This window comes from Aethalodelphis obliquidens, unplaced genomic scaffold, assembly GCF_003676395.1.
Source record: "Aethalodelphis obliquidens isolate GAN/ISIS:26980383/991018 unplaced genomic scaffold, ASM367639v1 scaffold33, whole genome shotgun sequence".
Classification (NCBI taxonomy): domain Eukaryota; kingdom Metazoa; phylum Chordata; class Mammalia; order Artiodactyla; family Delphinidae; genus Aethalodelphis; species Aethalodelphis obliquidens.
Window position 1 is genome coordinate 2,926,369 of NW_020837977.1, and position 16,864 is coordinate 2,943,232.

At 35.9% G+C, this 16,864-nt stretch overlaps 1 protein-coding gene across 2 annotated transcripts in view; it reads right to left on the reverse strand.

The window, feature by feature from the left end:
- Nucleotides 1-8,648: 8,648 nt before the first annotated feature.
- The window catches only part of CRISPLD1 (cysteine rich secretory protein LCCL domain containing 1), a 42,574-nt gene continuing 34,358 nt past the window's right edge, over nt 8,649-16,864 (reverse strand). For both annotated transcript variants that reach the window (XM_027127860.1, XM_027127861.1), the window contains 3 exons: nt 16,465-16,540; nt 12,375-12,505; nt 8,649-9,732 (listed from right to left, as the gene is read on the reverse strand). In XM_027127860.1, the coding sequence (XP_026983661.1) occupies nt 9,681-9,732; nt 12,375-12,505; nt 16,465-16,540 (259 nt within the window). In that variant the 3' untranslated portion in view covers nt 8,649-9,680. The remainder of the gene's footprint in view (nt 9,733-12,374; nt 12,506-16,464; nt 16,541-16,864) is intronic.

Sequence of the window (16,864 nt, forward strand, 5' to 3'; positions counted from 1 at the left end):
ATCATTGTCTGACCTGCTGTGCACTCACAGGGTAACACTCAAAAATGTTTTTAAAACTTACTAGAAGTAGCATCTGGGAGGTTAAAATGCTAAAGCAGACATGGCAGTAGCCACATGATTTAGGGAGAAAAGCTGGAGTTCAAACCCAGTCAAAGTTAGGGGTGGCTTTCGTTACTACCCCGTGCTTTAATTTGAGACCCCAGAAAGGCTATGCTCTAATAGTGAGGGCTTTGGGAATGAAGACAAAAATAAAATAGCCCTAACAAAGACGAAAACCAAGCCTTAATAGGACCAAGGTGATCCAATAGTGCTGCGGTTGTTTTGCAAAAGAAAATTTAGCCCACCTGGAGGAAGATAACATCATTTAGAATTTCTACAATTTTCCTCCAATTCAAACATATGAAGCATGCAAAAAGAAAAGAAAAAAATGACCCCAAATCAAAGAAAAATAAAAAAGGAAAGAGAAATCTACAGGTGATTTAGGTATTTTAGTTACCAATTGGTTATCAGTCTGATTGCCAAAAAATAAAGATAAAATTTTAAGAGCAGCCAAAGAAAATCACACTTTGCATTCAAAAGGACAAAAATTAAACTTAAAGTTTAATGGTCATCATAACTATAGAAGGCAGAAGACCATGGAATATCTTTAAAGTGATCAAAAGGAAAAAGACAAGTTACTCAGAAATCTCTCTCTAGCAAAAATGTCCTCCAAAACTGAAGATGGAGTAAAGATGTATCAGATAAATAAAAGCTGAGTAAATACATGAGCAGGTGGCCTACACTACGGTATATTATGTTTTCTCATATTAAATAAAATATGACAATATATGGAAACACAGAACTTCTGAAGTAAACAAACCCTGGAAAAAGTAAATGTAAATAAATACTGACTACTTCAATGAACAACAACGTCTTATAAGGCAGATCACAAATGTAGAAGTAAAAATTATGATAACACGAGCACAAAAGGCAGGAGTGGTGGTAAATGAATTAAACTGTTTGAAGGCACTTGCATTTAGAAGTGACAAATGTGCTAATTTAAGATAGACAGTAATATAATAAAAAATGCATATTACAGTCCCTATAAATTACTACTATGAGAAAAATAAATGAATATAGAGCTAAAAAGTTAATGGAAAAGTTAAAAAAAAATGGAATAATTAAATATACCTGACTCATCCAAAAGAAGACAGGAAAGGAGGAACAAAGGAATAAAAAACAGATGACCAAAATGGAAAATATATATCAAGTGTAGGGGATTTCAGAGCTGACCAAGGAACAATATACAACCACAAGGTGGCAGGAGCACACACAAACTTTACTGGTCAAAGCTCTGACAGGTTTTCACGGGGAGTCCCTCACAACACGAGGCCAATTAGAGGCTAAAACGTGGGGCAGAAAAACAGGAAACTTACTTGTCTAGGTGATGTCGCTTACCCAGGTGGGGAGCTTGTTGGCCTAGTTATTGAAGCCTCCTCTGCAGTAGATGACTTTATAGGGCATTTGCTTATGATAAAAGTATCTTCATACCTTGTACCCATTCTGAAAAGTATATTTGCATAAAGAGATTAGGCTGTGTATACAGCTAATAAAAGATGCTGGCTGTGGGAGAGAAATAACTAATAAGAGGCCAGAATCTAGAGCCATATTTTAGGAGTTCAAATCCTGGCTCCAATATTTACTTTATGGGTGATTTTGAGGAAGTTATTGAACTCTTATCATCTATAAATGAACATGATAATAATGGCCCTCTCCTCACTGGACTGTAGTGTGGACTGTGTGAGTTTCCATATAAACTGTTTAGGACAATGCCTGGCACGTAATAAGCACTCTATGAAAATGGCTATTACTAGTACTATTTATAAAATCATTTGATAGGCCTCTTAGTATTTCACACAGCAATACCAGTTGTCTGGTAGTTTTTTAATGTCTTACAGACTTAGTGTATATGTTGTGAATTTTTTTGTTTTTTTTTTTTACTTTTTAAAAAAGAGATTCTGATGCAACAAACAGATATGCTTCTAAATTGATACATTAAATTACCGAATTAGGTTTATTCTTTATTAGTATGGTACTCGCCCTTACTGGTAGAGTGTTTGTAGTATAATCACTGTTGATACTTTCTGAAGTGTGCAAGGATGTATTCAAAGCATTTAGGCATCGGGACTCTAACATTGGGTTTGTGTGCTAGTTCCTGGCTTTATCTCAGGGAAATATAGAAAATATGATTGGAAGTCTGAAGAACTTACTTAAAATTATTCACAGCTCTATAAGACTTAGGCCAAGTCAGTGCATATTCAGTTTTTCCACCTGCAAACTGAGATGATGAATGGTAGTTAGATGAACACTAAGACATCTATCTAACACACCATCATTCTATAAAAAATGTAAATTTACACACACATTAATTCATATACAACATAGACAGAGGTTGTCCAACTATAGTTCTCAAAGGAAGCTAAGATTTTTTTTCTTTTGGTCGATTAAAACTGTATCAAAGTTATAGAACAATTTCCAGCACATCTGCTCTGGATACATTATCATAATTATTTCCTTACATTGCACGTCTCAGCAGTGCCAGAGCAATGAGCCAAGTAGGAGCAAAAATCTTATTATTAAGCAGTGACAACAGTTCCCAATTCTTTTCTTCTCTGATGTTTGATAACTGAAGTCAATTAAAGACTTGCAGTGGAATTATTTATGTTAAAATAAAAGGGGCTTCCCTGGTGGCGCAGTGGTTGGGAGTCCGCCTGCCGATGCAGGGGACACGGGTTCGTGCCCCGGTCCGGGAGGGTCCCGCATGCAGTGGAGCGGCTGGGCCCGTGAGCCATGGCCGCTGGGCCTGCGCGTCCGGAGCCTGTGCTCCGCGGCGGGAGAGGCCGCAGCGGTGAGAGGCCCGCGTACCGCAAAAAAAAAAAAAAGTTATTTCTATTTAACAGCTATAGATGAACACTCACCTCCCGGCTAAGTGCAAATACAGGATTTGGCTTATTTTTATGACTGCAAGGTCGGGCCAAGGTCCAGCCCGCTGCGCAGCCGGGTCTGGGCAGTGGCGGGAGAGGCCAGGCCGCAGGCTGGGAGTTCCAGAGCAGCAAGGCGCTACCAAGGTCCAGCCCGCCCCAAAACAGAGACGCCTGTTCCCCTGAAGCTGATCTAAGGAACTCCTCAGTCTTGATGTCCAGGGCCCCGTGGGAAAGTCCTCTGCTGCTGAGAGATGCCTTGGAGGCCTGACTCCCACAGAGGCCGCCCTGTGTACCTTGCCGGCACAGGGCCACGGAGCGTCTAGCTCCAAGGACCTTACCTGCTCCACGTCAGGAGTGCAGTGGGGGAAACAGCTGACCCCAGGAAGATGGGCTGCGAGGCTGGACCGGCCCTGTTCACACAGCCCTTCAGCTCCTGGACGCCTGAGAGCAGGTGCTCCGTGAGGCTGTGGTGGGGGGGGGGGGGGGGGGGGGCGAGCGAACCGCCAAACTGCGCATGCGCATCCTGCGACTCGGCATCCGGGCTCTTTCGGATCGGTCCCAGATCGACGCCTTGTAGGGATGGGCTAGGTTCATCTAGCCGGGGACTCCGGGCCAGATCTCAGGGGAACTCCTTAGTCTTGCCATCCCAGGCAGTACCGGGAAGTCGGCTGGTGAGAGACACGTGGGAGCCCTGACTCTGGCTCTGTGTACCTTCACGGCGCAGAGCCTTGAGTCTGGCTGCAAGGAAGTTCTTCGCTCCTCTTCTACAGTGCAGTTGGGGGAGCCGCTAGCCCTAGGAAGATGGCCGCTGGGCAAGGTCGGCCCAGGTTCACAAATGTTCATAGGATCCCCTGGAGTGTTTGCTTAATACCAGCCTGACTCAAAAAACAGCAATGACAGAAGAATAAATGGAACCTTTTCCAGAGCTCACCAGGACCCAGGAAACAAGTTCTGAGCATCCGGAGTGGCTATTCCTTGCGTATCAGTGGGAGCACTTCATAGAGACCCCAAAAAGGTTAGACCTCAGTATGAGACTAAACAATCTCTACATAGTGATAAAGAGAAAATCTTGAAAGCTGCCAGAGGAAAAAGAACCATTATGTAGAGACGGATACAAATAGAATGATTGCAAAGCTCTCTTCAGAAAATACATAAGCCAGAAGGCAATGACATGACATCTTTAAGATGCTAAAAGCAAACAACTGTCAACACAGAATCTTATATCCAGTGAAAATAGTTTTTAAAAATTAAAGCAAAATTAGGACTTTTGAAGAACACTTGTAATAAAACACAAAACAAAACAAAAATTAAGCTGCAGTACATCAAATTTAAATTTTCTGCTCTCCAAAAAACGTCATTAAAGTAGCAAATACATATTTACATATATACTGCTTAAAATACATATCCTTATATGTATATGGATGTATATGACAAAAGCCTTATGTCCAGGATATATGAAAAACTATTATAATTCAATAATAAAAAGACAACCAATCATTTAAAAATGGGCAAAGGGTTTGAATAGACACTTAACAGAGTAGATATATAAATGGCACATGAAAAAATGCTCAACATTATTATTCATGAGGTAAATGCAAAGTAAAACCACCATAAATGAGAGAGGATTACACATGTATTGAACAGCTAAAATTAGAAAGATTAAATGTAATCAAGTTTGCCAAACATGTAGAGCAACCAAGAGCTCTCCTACATTACTTGTGGGACTGTAAGATGGTACAACCACTTTGAAAAAAAGGTGAGCAAAAATATTTTAAACACATATTTGCTATATAACCCAGCAATTCTTCTACCTATGTATCTAAAAGAAATGAAAATATGTGTATAGGCAAAGCCTTGTACATGAATATTCGTAGCAGCTTTATTCAATATTACCTAAAACATGGAACATTCATCTGCAATAGATGAATGGATGAGTAAATTGATGGAAATTCATACAACAGAGTACTATTCAATGTTTAAAAAAGAAAAATTACTGATAAATATAACAACATGAGTAAATCTTAAAAACATTAAACATTATGCAGAGCAAAAGAAGCAAGGCACAAAGCAGTACATACTATATAGATAATTACATTTATATGAACCCCTAGAGGTGTTCAATCTAATACTGATAAAAAGCACAACAGTGATAGCCAAATCTGAGGGCATTTGGAGGATTGACTGGAAATAAGCAACACAAAATTGGCGGGGGTTATGGAAATGTTTTATATCTCCTTATAATGGTAGTAAATACAAATGTATAAATTTGTCAACACTAATGTAGTTGAATTGTGTTCTCCAAAATTCACATGTTTAAATCCCAATCCCCAGTACCTCAGAATGTGACCTTATTTGGAAATAGAGTCATTGCTGATGTAATCAGTTAAGATGAGGTCATATTGGATGACTTGTGTACTTATACAAAAGGGAAATTTGGACTCAGGCACACACATAAAGAGGATAACGTGTGTATATTGGGTTTATGCCACATGCCAAGGGAATACATAAAAATGTCAGCAAACCAACAGAAGATAGAAGAGAGGCATGGAACACATCATTCCCTAGAGCATTCAGAGGGAGCCTGGCTGTGCCAACACCTTGATCTGGGACTTCTAGTCTCCAGAACTGTGAGACAATAAATTCCTGTTGTTTAAACCACTCATTTTGTGCTACTTCATTAGAGCAGGACTAGGAAACTAATACAACTCATCAAAGTGTATAATAAATGCATACACATTCTTGAATGTAAATTATACCTTAATAAATTTGATTTAAAGTGATTGAATCTAGTTCATTAATATCTGAAATAAAGTCCGTAACTTTATTTAAATAACTTCTGAGAGTTCACATGGAGATAAGTTACTTAACCTTTTAGAATCTACACTCTAATACATAAATTTGGGAAAATAATCTTGCCTCACAAGTTGTGAGAAATCAAATAATATACATGAAATCTAAAGCAGTGTTTCTAACACATTGTTGGTGCTCAATACATGTCATCCCTTCTCCTAGAATAAATGAAAGCAGAAAGCTTCAGGAGGGGCTATTATCTGTTCATTTATTCATGTTTTTCATTGTATTGTTCCTAACCAAGTTGTTCCCATAAGGCTTTAAAAAAAAAAAATCTTGGTTTTAGCATAAGTTAAGAGCTCAGTCAGGCTGGGATTTTAACACTCCTAATGTTATTTTAAATCAATCCATACACTTTTAAATATTTATTCCTGATTTCTATTTCATCTTACATACACGTCCCTTTTTAAAAGTGAGCTTATCAGATACAGCCCTGTGTAGGCCCTCTGTTTTCATCTTCATCAGCATAGTCATAAATATAGTCGACAATTAGAGTTTTAATTAGAAGGTATTTTTTAGTAGTCGCTGAAAAATTAGTTTTCACAATTTAATGATCTAGTACAAAGATATTTGCTTATCAGCATTGTTTTACACTCATTATTTTGCAGAACATGACAGGGATCGGAGAACAAGAAAAAAAGAGAATATCTAACCGGTAGGCATAATAGTAGAGTTCTAAAAAGTTTGTCTTTTAAAAATCTCAAAAGTATAATTTAGCCTTTAATTCCAGCAAATTAGTGAAAGAGGTTCAGGTAATTTGACTAAACTATTTCTTCAACTCCTAAATATTATGGTGCCAGGGTTGAAATACCACATCAGATAAGTGTTTTAAATCCACCTAAACAATGTAATTCTTTGTGCAATAAATTAGCTTAAACCCTAAATCTTGAAGTTTGGTATGTTTGCAAAAATCATTGCTTTGTTTCTTTGCTTAGCTCACCATGTTCTTCAAGTGAGTTTATATTTAAGAACATAGTAGAAATGCTAGAGAAAAGTCAAGACTTCAAGTTACAATATTGAATAGAAAAATAGACACTATAGCATGTAAATTATCAACAGATTTAGGAAAGAAAAAAATTTTGATTACTCTGCTCTACTTGAAATGCCCACATTATTTTTATTAGATGCATAACATTAAAGTAATAGTTAACATGTGGTCTGTTAACCTTTGAAAGCTAAAATAATGATGTTAATATTGATACTATTATATAAGCATTGAACTCTGTTTTAAGTCCACATTTAGAATGTTTATCAATAAACTAATTTAACTAGCTATAATATTTTATTTCTGCTGTGACAACATGCACAATGTTTACTTATGTCATCAAGAATAAAATTAGGAATTGCTGGACTATTCATTCAACAATACTGACCCACTATTTATAGAGGATAAAAATTACTGTGTCTCTGGGGTACAGAGATAGATAAGAGTATTACCATTATCCAGGAGCTTATCCTTAAATTTAAAGAACTAAATATAATATAAGGCAAAATTTAAAAATTAATATGGTTAAGTTAAAAAGGCATATTAGAGAGCATTATTTTATTCTTACCAGGAGAGTTGCAGAAAAATTCCTGGAGGATTTCACATTTAGTTAAATGCTGAAGGATCAGTAGTGTTTTATGACAGATGCATAGTTTCCCCATGGTAAATAACAACAAAAATGATTATAAAGATATTAGTAATAAAAACTAACATATATTGACCATATATTGTGTGTTTAATGTTCTTTTAAGTAGGTTATACATAATATCTCAATTAATTCTTAGAGCAATCCCTATGAGGTATTATTTGTCCCATTTTTCAGGTGAGGTAATTGAAGCATAGAAAGTTATGTAACTTACTCCAGGCCACACCCTGTAGAACAGCAGAGATAAGCAATATGGAGCAAGACTATGGAGGGTCTTAAATGCTTTTATAAGATGATTTGGTTTTCTTAAATAACAGACTTATGGAAGAGAGTAATTCCAGTAAAAATTAATGATGCACTGAAAAAGAATGGAGAGGAACAAAATGAAAAGGCTCCACTTGGAGACATGGCAATAGTACAGAAAACTGATGATGAATAGCTAAACAAGAGACAAATATAACAATTCTTATACTGGCAGAATTAATGGGGCGTCCCTACTCGGGGTGGGGGGGAGGAGTGAGGAACAGAAGATGAATCTCACTATATGTGTTTACATTTCAATCACAGTATTTAGGAAGGTGTCTGTGTCTTTTGGAAGAAAATATGATCCCACAAAATTTGCTTTAAGTTTTGACATTTTTAATATATAAATGGTTACTTTTTGATTACCTACATTTTGAACCAATTCCCAGCCAATACTTGATAACTGATCATGATGTTAGTTTCTTCACCAATTGCCTCTCCAGCAGCTGTTTATGTGAGCCCCTCTTTTCTTTCCTTTTTTGGTATGATCCAGATCTCTTGCTTTCTCTGATCCCTCCTGTAATTTCTCTCTCTTTTATCTGTTCCTAAACACCTACTCATTTCCTTTCTAAAAATATTTGAAGTATTTGTTGCCAATTTCTCATAATCACTTTGTATCTTTCAGATTCCTTCCTTCTAGTTTATAAATAAATCTCTCTTTTTCAAAATTTCCCTTAATATAATGTTTCTAAATATATATTGTCTGTCTCGTCTTTCACAAACAAATAACTAAATAATCAGGGTGACTCTGAAACATTTGATATAAGGGGTGTTGTTTAGATTAATGTCAAAACCCAAATTCAAAAGACTTACAATAATTTTGTTAACTGAAAATGATTTCTAAATCAAAATAAGGATACAAAGGGGACTAAAAAAATACTTTGAAACATGATTAATTTTAATATGTTTACAAGGAAAGAGTAAATTCACCAGCAGAAAAAAAATTACCAAAATTAACATTTTACAGTTTTTTAGTCTTAAAGCACAATACATTTTTCATACAAACAAATATATCACCATTATAGATACCATAATATGGCAACATTTATACACAAGGCCATTTACCATTAAGAAAATCAGTGGCAATGGTGATGCAATATATCAGTTCATGTTTGTTAAACTTTTTGCTATTATACTTCCTGGCCCGCAGGAGTATTTGCCAGGATACAATATAAATGTGTGACCCCAGTTTGAACAATACATAGAAAGCTCTGGTTGCCCATGCTTAATCCTACATTTATTATATGATCACTAGAAATGTTTTCGTACCACTACTCTGACGTAATTCCATTTACTATTAAGACCGTTCCCAAGAAATCAAACACTTTAACAGATTCACTTGGATATTAAGGAATTATTTTATACAAAATAAGTGCAATATCAGGACTTAATATTCTATATGCCTAAACTTAATAAAAGAGAAAAACTATACAGGTATTATGTGGAAAATAATTTGATATTATATGGAGTAGGTAATCATAGCATTGAACTTGGGAAAATGCAGTATGTGTTTTTTTCATTTTTAGAGTTACTATTTTTATTATCGTTTTTAAATGCACCAGATGATTTTCTGAGGAACATTCACATTCAATGTTTAGTTTCATTTTACTAGTGGCATATACAAAGCACCATATAATATAACATATGAAATGTAGAACAATTATGACTATGTAATACTGTAGAAATAACTGCTAAGAAAATATAGCAATATTTAACACAGGATTTCTAAAACCATTACATATTCATTACTTTTCCCTAAACTAATAATGTCCCATGTTTTATTTTATAGACGTAGTCTATCACAATTTATATGCATTTGACACTCATGGGGGGTTGAAAATAGTTGATATCTTCTGTACAGTAATGTTACAGTTTTATACAAACTTCAGAAATATGGCATTTGGAATAGTGTTCCTCCTCCGAGTGTTCCATTTCACACAACAGCAAATACTCTGAATGCCTTTCCTCCTGGAGGATTCTGTAAACTGCAAAAAATACACAGAGTGTATTGATGTCATCTCCATATATAATCCTTCAAACAAATCATGCTTTCTTATGACAGTCAAGAAAGCAGCTCTATGAATCCAGATGGCCAACTTTCTTAGACTACTATGATTTATAGTTATTGGAAAGCTTGAGTGAGGATGACATAATTCTTAAAATCTTGGCTGTACACAAGTTTGCTAAAAAAAATGTAAGGTGCATAGTGGTAATAATAGTCCTTTATATAGAACGTTATAGATTTCAGGTCATGTTTTCATATATTACCACCTTTAGTTCCAATAAAGTACAGTTAAGTGGCTCTTATGCCATTTTACTGGGGAAATACTAAGATACAGGTTTACAACTGACCGGCATGGTTAAAAGCTAACTGCAAGTTAAAGAGATGGAGATACTTAAGAGATACTCTGGAATACTAACTTATTATTCCCTAAGTCTGACAAAATTTAAATTATATAGCTAGCATACTTATTAATATTTTAACATCTGTGGTTTCAAAAAAATCTTAGTGAGGAAATTTAATGGTCAAATCTGGAAGGTCCTAAGTATTTCTTCACTGAAATGGAAACATACACACACACACACAGAGCACTCAATCTCATTTCAGAAGTATTTTAAAACAGGACTTTAAAGCAATGCAAAACCATTCCTTTTACTCTTTATTAAATTATTTATATTTTATTTGACAATATTAATCAAGGTATGTTTTGCTTAAATGCCTCAAGTTAAAACTGGTTGATAATGGCATTAATTATTATTTATTCTAATCAAATGTAAACTTTTGAAGTCCATATTTTTTGCATAAAGTATTATTTTCTTAATAATACAAAAAAGCTTTTAGAGATAAACACAAATGCTAAGAGAGAGACAAAGTGCAATTTCTTTTACATATTTATTCACGTGTAAGGAAAGAAAGGGGAGAATTTTAGAAGAAGAGATGAGAATGTCACAAGTGTGCACACACAACATTACACAATAAACACACACACATACACAAGCCAGGTTTTTCATACAAGTAGACAGCTAATTGAAAGCCATTTTTATTTGTAGGAAACAAACTGACAAAGTGCCCTGGAAAGTGTCTTTTTACACAGTGATACACCGGAAAAATACACATTTTTGAACTTAACAGAACTAGTTCTGAATCTGAGCTCTGAGACTGACTAGTTATATGACATTGGGCATATCATTTAACCTTTCTGAGCCTCAGTTAACATGTCTGTAAATTAGGGTTTAGAGAACCGACTTTGTAAGGCTACTGGTAGAGCTGAGTCAATATACTTAAAGGGCCCTCGAGCATCTGGAAAATTCATAGTAGATGTTCATAAATAATTATTATTCTCAGTTTTCTTAGGATATCATCTACCTTATAGGTTTAAAATAAATTTAAGAAATATGACAGGTAAATGAAGCCACATTACTCAGTTTAGCTTATAAAACTGCATATCATACTCTATAACTCCATCTACTTTATATATTGTGCCTTTCATATATATAGACAGAGAGAGAGAAGGAGAGAGATGGGGGAAGGGTGTGGGGAGTGAGCTCTATGTGTCTGTTTACATTTCAGTGAAGAAATTCTCAGGATCTTACAGGTTTGACCATTAAATTTCCTCACTAAATTTTTTTTAGATGTTAAAAATATTACTAAGTATGATGGCAATACAATTTACATTTTTTCAGACTTAAGAAACGGTAAGTTAGTACTCTAGGGCATTGATATGAGCCAGCTAAGTCAGGCTGTGGAGAAGCCACCTCCTTAACAATGGCCTCCTGATACAGTCTCATCTGAAAATAGATGCTAAGTACAAAGCTGTCATTTTATGAGGATGGCTTATGTGGAAGGCAATCTAGGTATCCTGCATGGCATATCCTTTTGTGTCCTTTACAGAAACTTTACCATATGTGCAAACCCTCCACTGGCAATTTTGAAGAACCTAGTAAATGTTTAAAAGTTAGGGATTTATCTGTATCTATACAAAATACATGGGACTTAATATTACTTCCCCAAGTACCAATGATTTAAAAAAAAATCACTACAGGGTTTTTTTCTCTTAACTTTTATTATTACTCAATAAAGTAAGTCACATGAATTTTCTCAAACCACTGAAATATATAATACTAATGAGCCAAATACCAGATGACCTGAAAGAGTTCATTTACATCATATTAGGCATCGAACTTCCAATCAAAAAGAGAATTTGGTGCCGGGGAAAATCAGACTCATTGTTTTGGTCAAATACTTTGTCAGATAACTGGAGTAGAGAAATATTCAGTGCCTCGCTCACCTAGAAAGAGTTACATGTAAAAACTAACCTAGAAAATCTAAAAGAGGATGAAAGAAATTTCCTTATTATAAGATCAATTAACAAAAGAGTGGTTCTGACTCATAATTCGATTTTCATGTTGATTTTTATAAGCCTGCAGGAGACAGGCATCTCTGGTACTGCAGCTTCTCCCATCCCTGGAAGATGTACCATTACACAGCGTGCAAAGGAAGCACACTGGCTCAGTCACGAAACCTCAAAGCCATGCTAAGGAGAGTTGGTTGTAAAGCCAGCATAATGGGAAAGATGATATATCTAAATACATATATGTTTATAAACATATATATCAATTTATTTACCTTTCTGAGAAGATTCCATTCTGAAAAGAAGCAGTGTAAGTCTTTCTTTTGTCCACAGGCATCACGTCAACATAACCCCCGTGATTTTGAACCACGCCAGCATGTACAGCTGCTCTGCAGATACTGGACAGCTGAAGAAGAAAGGAAAAAACCACCATCATTAGAAAACGTCTGCTGAACTTGTCCAGCCTACTCTTCTATTGGACACAAGGTCGCTGACATCTGTCTCTGTGTGGATACCCAGTGAGCAGTTACAGGATGATGTTTTGTGCATAAAGGAATGTTTTAAAAGACACAAAGTTAGAGCCAAGCAAGTCGCACCTGAAGGTAGATCTTAAGGGTGGCTGCAAGGATAAGATCCTTTCACCAGCTAATCTGTCCAAACAGCAAGCTTTTACTACTGTCCAAGCAATAAAATGCAAATTAGCTCCTTTATCTCTTCAAGGGCCTACTTATCACTCTTAAATTTCAGCCTTTGCTAGTTCCTACTCAGGTCACTCCGACCAAACGTTCACAGGGGGTATTATCTGGACCTCATTTATATTCAGTTTTGACTTTGAGCAACTCAAACATAGTTCTGTATATCTCTACAGTCCCTTTTCCAAAATACAGGCATACATTAAATGAGGAGGTTTTTCCTATTAGATAATATAACCTATGTAGAGAAAACTTGCCCAAAAGAATAAGCCCAAGAAGAAAAAAAGATGAAGAATAACCATCACTTCTACCTAGATTTGCAATGTACATCACTCTGGTTTCAATGGTCTGACATGAGGTACTAAGGAAGTTCTATTTTTGCATTGTACCAGTTATATAATCTGAATTGAATGGAATTTCTATAAAGGAGAAAATTGTCTCAGGTCCAACAAACGCTTTCCATTTTTTTAACACGACTGAATTCTAGAAGTCAACGCTTTTCTTTTGGCCAATTAAAGTCTTCTGTAGATTTTGACAATTGCTTTCATCCAAATGTTCTACCAAAATTTGTCAATAGCTGAGCATAGCCTGACAAAATCCTACAAAATGAAACGCTTGAACTGTTTCAGTATAAAGCAATCTACCCCATATCCCGATGGGTCTTTTCTGAACCCACTGGTGTATTCTTTTCTTATCTCTATGCACATGTGAGTGACCTAATGTGCTTTTCTAAGTTCACATAAGCATGTGTATCTTACGTGACCTTGCTTTATTACTGTGCTCTGAACTCTGGCATCAGTCAGTATTTATTAGATCAGAGAGACCGAATGCCAAGCTGTCTAATACTTTTCATGTTTTTGCTATATCACAAAATACCATACATCCAAAACCCCATATCCTTACTCTGAGGACACATTTTATTCACCATTTAAAGTCCCTCACTGAATTAATATTTGTGTCCGATATGGTTCATAACAGCTGGAATTAAAAATAACTGTACACTTTTCAGTATTTATCCTGTTCTGTTAAAAGGTTATCATCAGCACTTTTCCCAAGGCAATAAAAGTGCTTAGATATAACATTCACTAAATCCAAGCACTTAATATGGTTTGAAACTATTGTTTTGCCCATAACTATGCAGTCAGCAGGCATTACGATTTGAGTTCAAAGGTCAGAAGAGATTTTCTTTTCCTACCCGCACATTGTAAGAACTAATATACCACGAAAAGAAAAAACTATATCTGTGAAAACAGTGGAACATTTTTAATGAATGCAGAAATTAATTTCATCTGTCATAAATGAGAAATAAAAGCTGAAAGCAATAGAATGTACAAGTTGTAACTCTATAAATGGAAAGAGAGAAAGATGGGGGAGAGAGGGAGATTGATAGATTGTTTCTCATTTTTCCATATCTTGTATTTAAATAGATAATGTATTTTGTAAGGGATGGGAAGATTGCTTAATTAATGGCTGAATCTCTGATTCTGTATTTAGCACATAAAAAATATATATTTTCAACTTGTTCTACATAGTAATACAAAATTTCTTACCCCATTTCACTGAGATAGAAAGATAAAATGATCTCAGGATATAAGTTCTAATAAAAACCTGAACTCTAGCAAAGAGATGGCTTATAGGTACAGAAGTGTATAGGATATTTTGAAAGATTTTCACCAGACATGAGTAAAATTAAAAGTTTTTTTACTTAAGGGGACAAACTGGGAAGAATGATTTCTTTGGAAATCTCTGATGATTCTAGATTTCCTCATTCATATATATTTATTAATTTTTTTAAACAAACATTTATGTTTCAAGGTGTTTGCCAAATGTCTGATATCACTGCGTACTCTAAATTCTGTTAAAGCAGGAACTAGGCCTGTCTTGTTCACATCTTGGCACATGTAAAATTGTTGATGAAAAAATAATGCATAATTTGCCCAGCTGCTGCCTTCAAGAAACTTAAAAGTTAATAAAAGAGGTGGGGAAACAATCATAACGCCTAACAGAATCAGTTAAGTGCTAAATAAAAGGAAAAAACAAAGTAATAGGGTTAAAGAAAAGCAACACCGGGCTTCCCTGGTGGTCCAGTGGTTAAGAATCCACCTGCCAATGCAGGGGACACGGGTTCGAGCCCTGGTCCGGGAAGATCCCACACGCCACGGAGCAACTAAGCCCGTGCACCACAACTACTGAGCCTGAGCTCTAGAGCCCATAAGCCACAACTACTGACCCCACGTGCCACAACCACTGAAGTCCGCGTGCCTAGGGCCCGCGCTCCGCAACAAGAGGAGCCACGACAGTGAGAAGCCCGCGCACCGCAACAAAGAGTGGCCCCCGCTCGCCACAACAAGAGAAAGCCCACGCACAGCAACAAAGACCCAACACAGCCAAAAAGTTTAAAAAGTAAATAAATTTATAAAAAAGAAAAGCAACACCATACTTGGGTTAGGAGAACCAGCAATACACTTCACAGAGAAAGTGGCAATAACTCAGAAGGTAAAGAATGACCATGATGTTCACAGAAAAATTAGAAAAAGCATGTTTTCAGAGACAAGAAGATAAGCACAAATTGTGAGGACTACCAAATTCTGATACCAACAGGACATTGAAATTGCAGATAAGAATACTGCAAACCTGGAGCTGGGAGAGAGACTTAGATTCGGAGAATAATTTTAACGGTAAAGCTGAACTGAAAAACAAAAAAACCTGAACCCGAAATGAATTCACCAAGTGGTGGTAACACTCACATTTCAGGACTCTTCACAATTGTATTTCCATAGTGTTCTACTGAATAAGTACATCAAGAATATATTTCTTTTGGAACTCTTTGGATTAGATATTGGTAGTGGTTTCCAAATGTCTGCCACATAAAATCTAAACTTATCAGCATGTATTTAGACTCTCCAATTACATGTTTCAAGAGCCGGATCCCTCCCTCCATCCCTCACACTAAGTTGGCTGCAGCCCCTTTTAGCTTCACATCTCACCAGCTCAGATACAAGCAAACCTACAAGTCACACCCACTTTCAGCTCACTTGCTCTCACCTCATCTCCATGTCTTTGTAGGTGCCATTCACCCCACCTAAAATGTGCGCTAATCCTCTTTACCAACCCACACTTGAAACCTGGATCAGAAAGCACTTATCGGCCCTGAAGCCATCACAGCTAATCTTCCTCGTCCAACCCCAGTCCTGGCATCCATTACAATACACCCTCAACTGGTTTCCTTTTGTATGTATTTTAATGATTACCTGGTTTTGATTCTATGCTACCTGCTAAATGCCCATTTGGCAGTGGAGATATTGTTCATACATTTGACAAACTCTTAATTATCCAGTTTATACTTCAAGTACTGAAGAACCAAAAGGAAGGTTAAAGAAAAATAAAATGCTTTTTCCTTCCCAAGGATGCATCCAAGCTATTTCATTTAGTATCTGATATAAGAGATATAGATAGGATATGAAGAAAAATTTAGTTAAGATAAATGATTATGCATGCATATTTGCATATAGATATTTAGTTTTTAGTGTTACTGATGATTGACCTTTCCGAGAATATGTATATCAACACAGAATCTGTTCCTTTTTCTGTATATAAATGTACATATATACATTTAAACACGTGTGCATGCATATAGATAGATACTGAGAGCTGCATAGATTAGGGTACTTACATCAGAATAAATTCGAGTTCCAATTACACGAGCATAATGTGGATTTGCCTGCATACAGTTCCGAGGACAGTATACTCTAAAAAATAAATACATGCTTACAAATATGAAGTAGCTGGTTATTTCAGTCTTTCTTATTAGTAAGATCATAGACATGCATACACAAAAGTAAACTCAGCATTCTAAATCCTACTCATTATTTTTTATTGAAGTATAGCTGATGTACAATATTATATGTTACAGGTATACAATATGGTGATTCACAGTTTTTAAAAGGTTATACTCCATTTATAGTTAGTATAAAATATTGGCTATATTCTGTGTTTTACAATATATCCTTGCAGCTTATTTTATACCTAATAGTTTGTACCTCTTAATCCTCTACCCCTATACTGTACCTCCC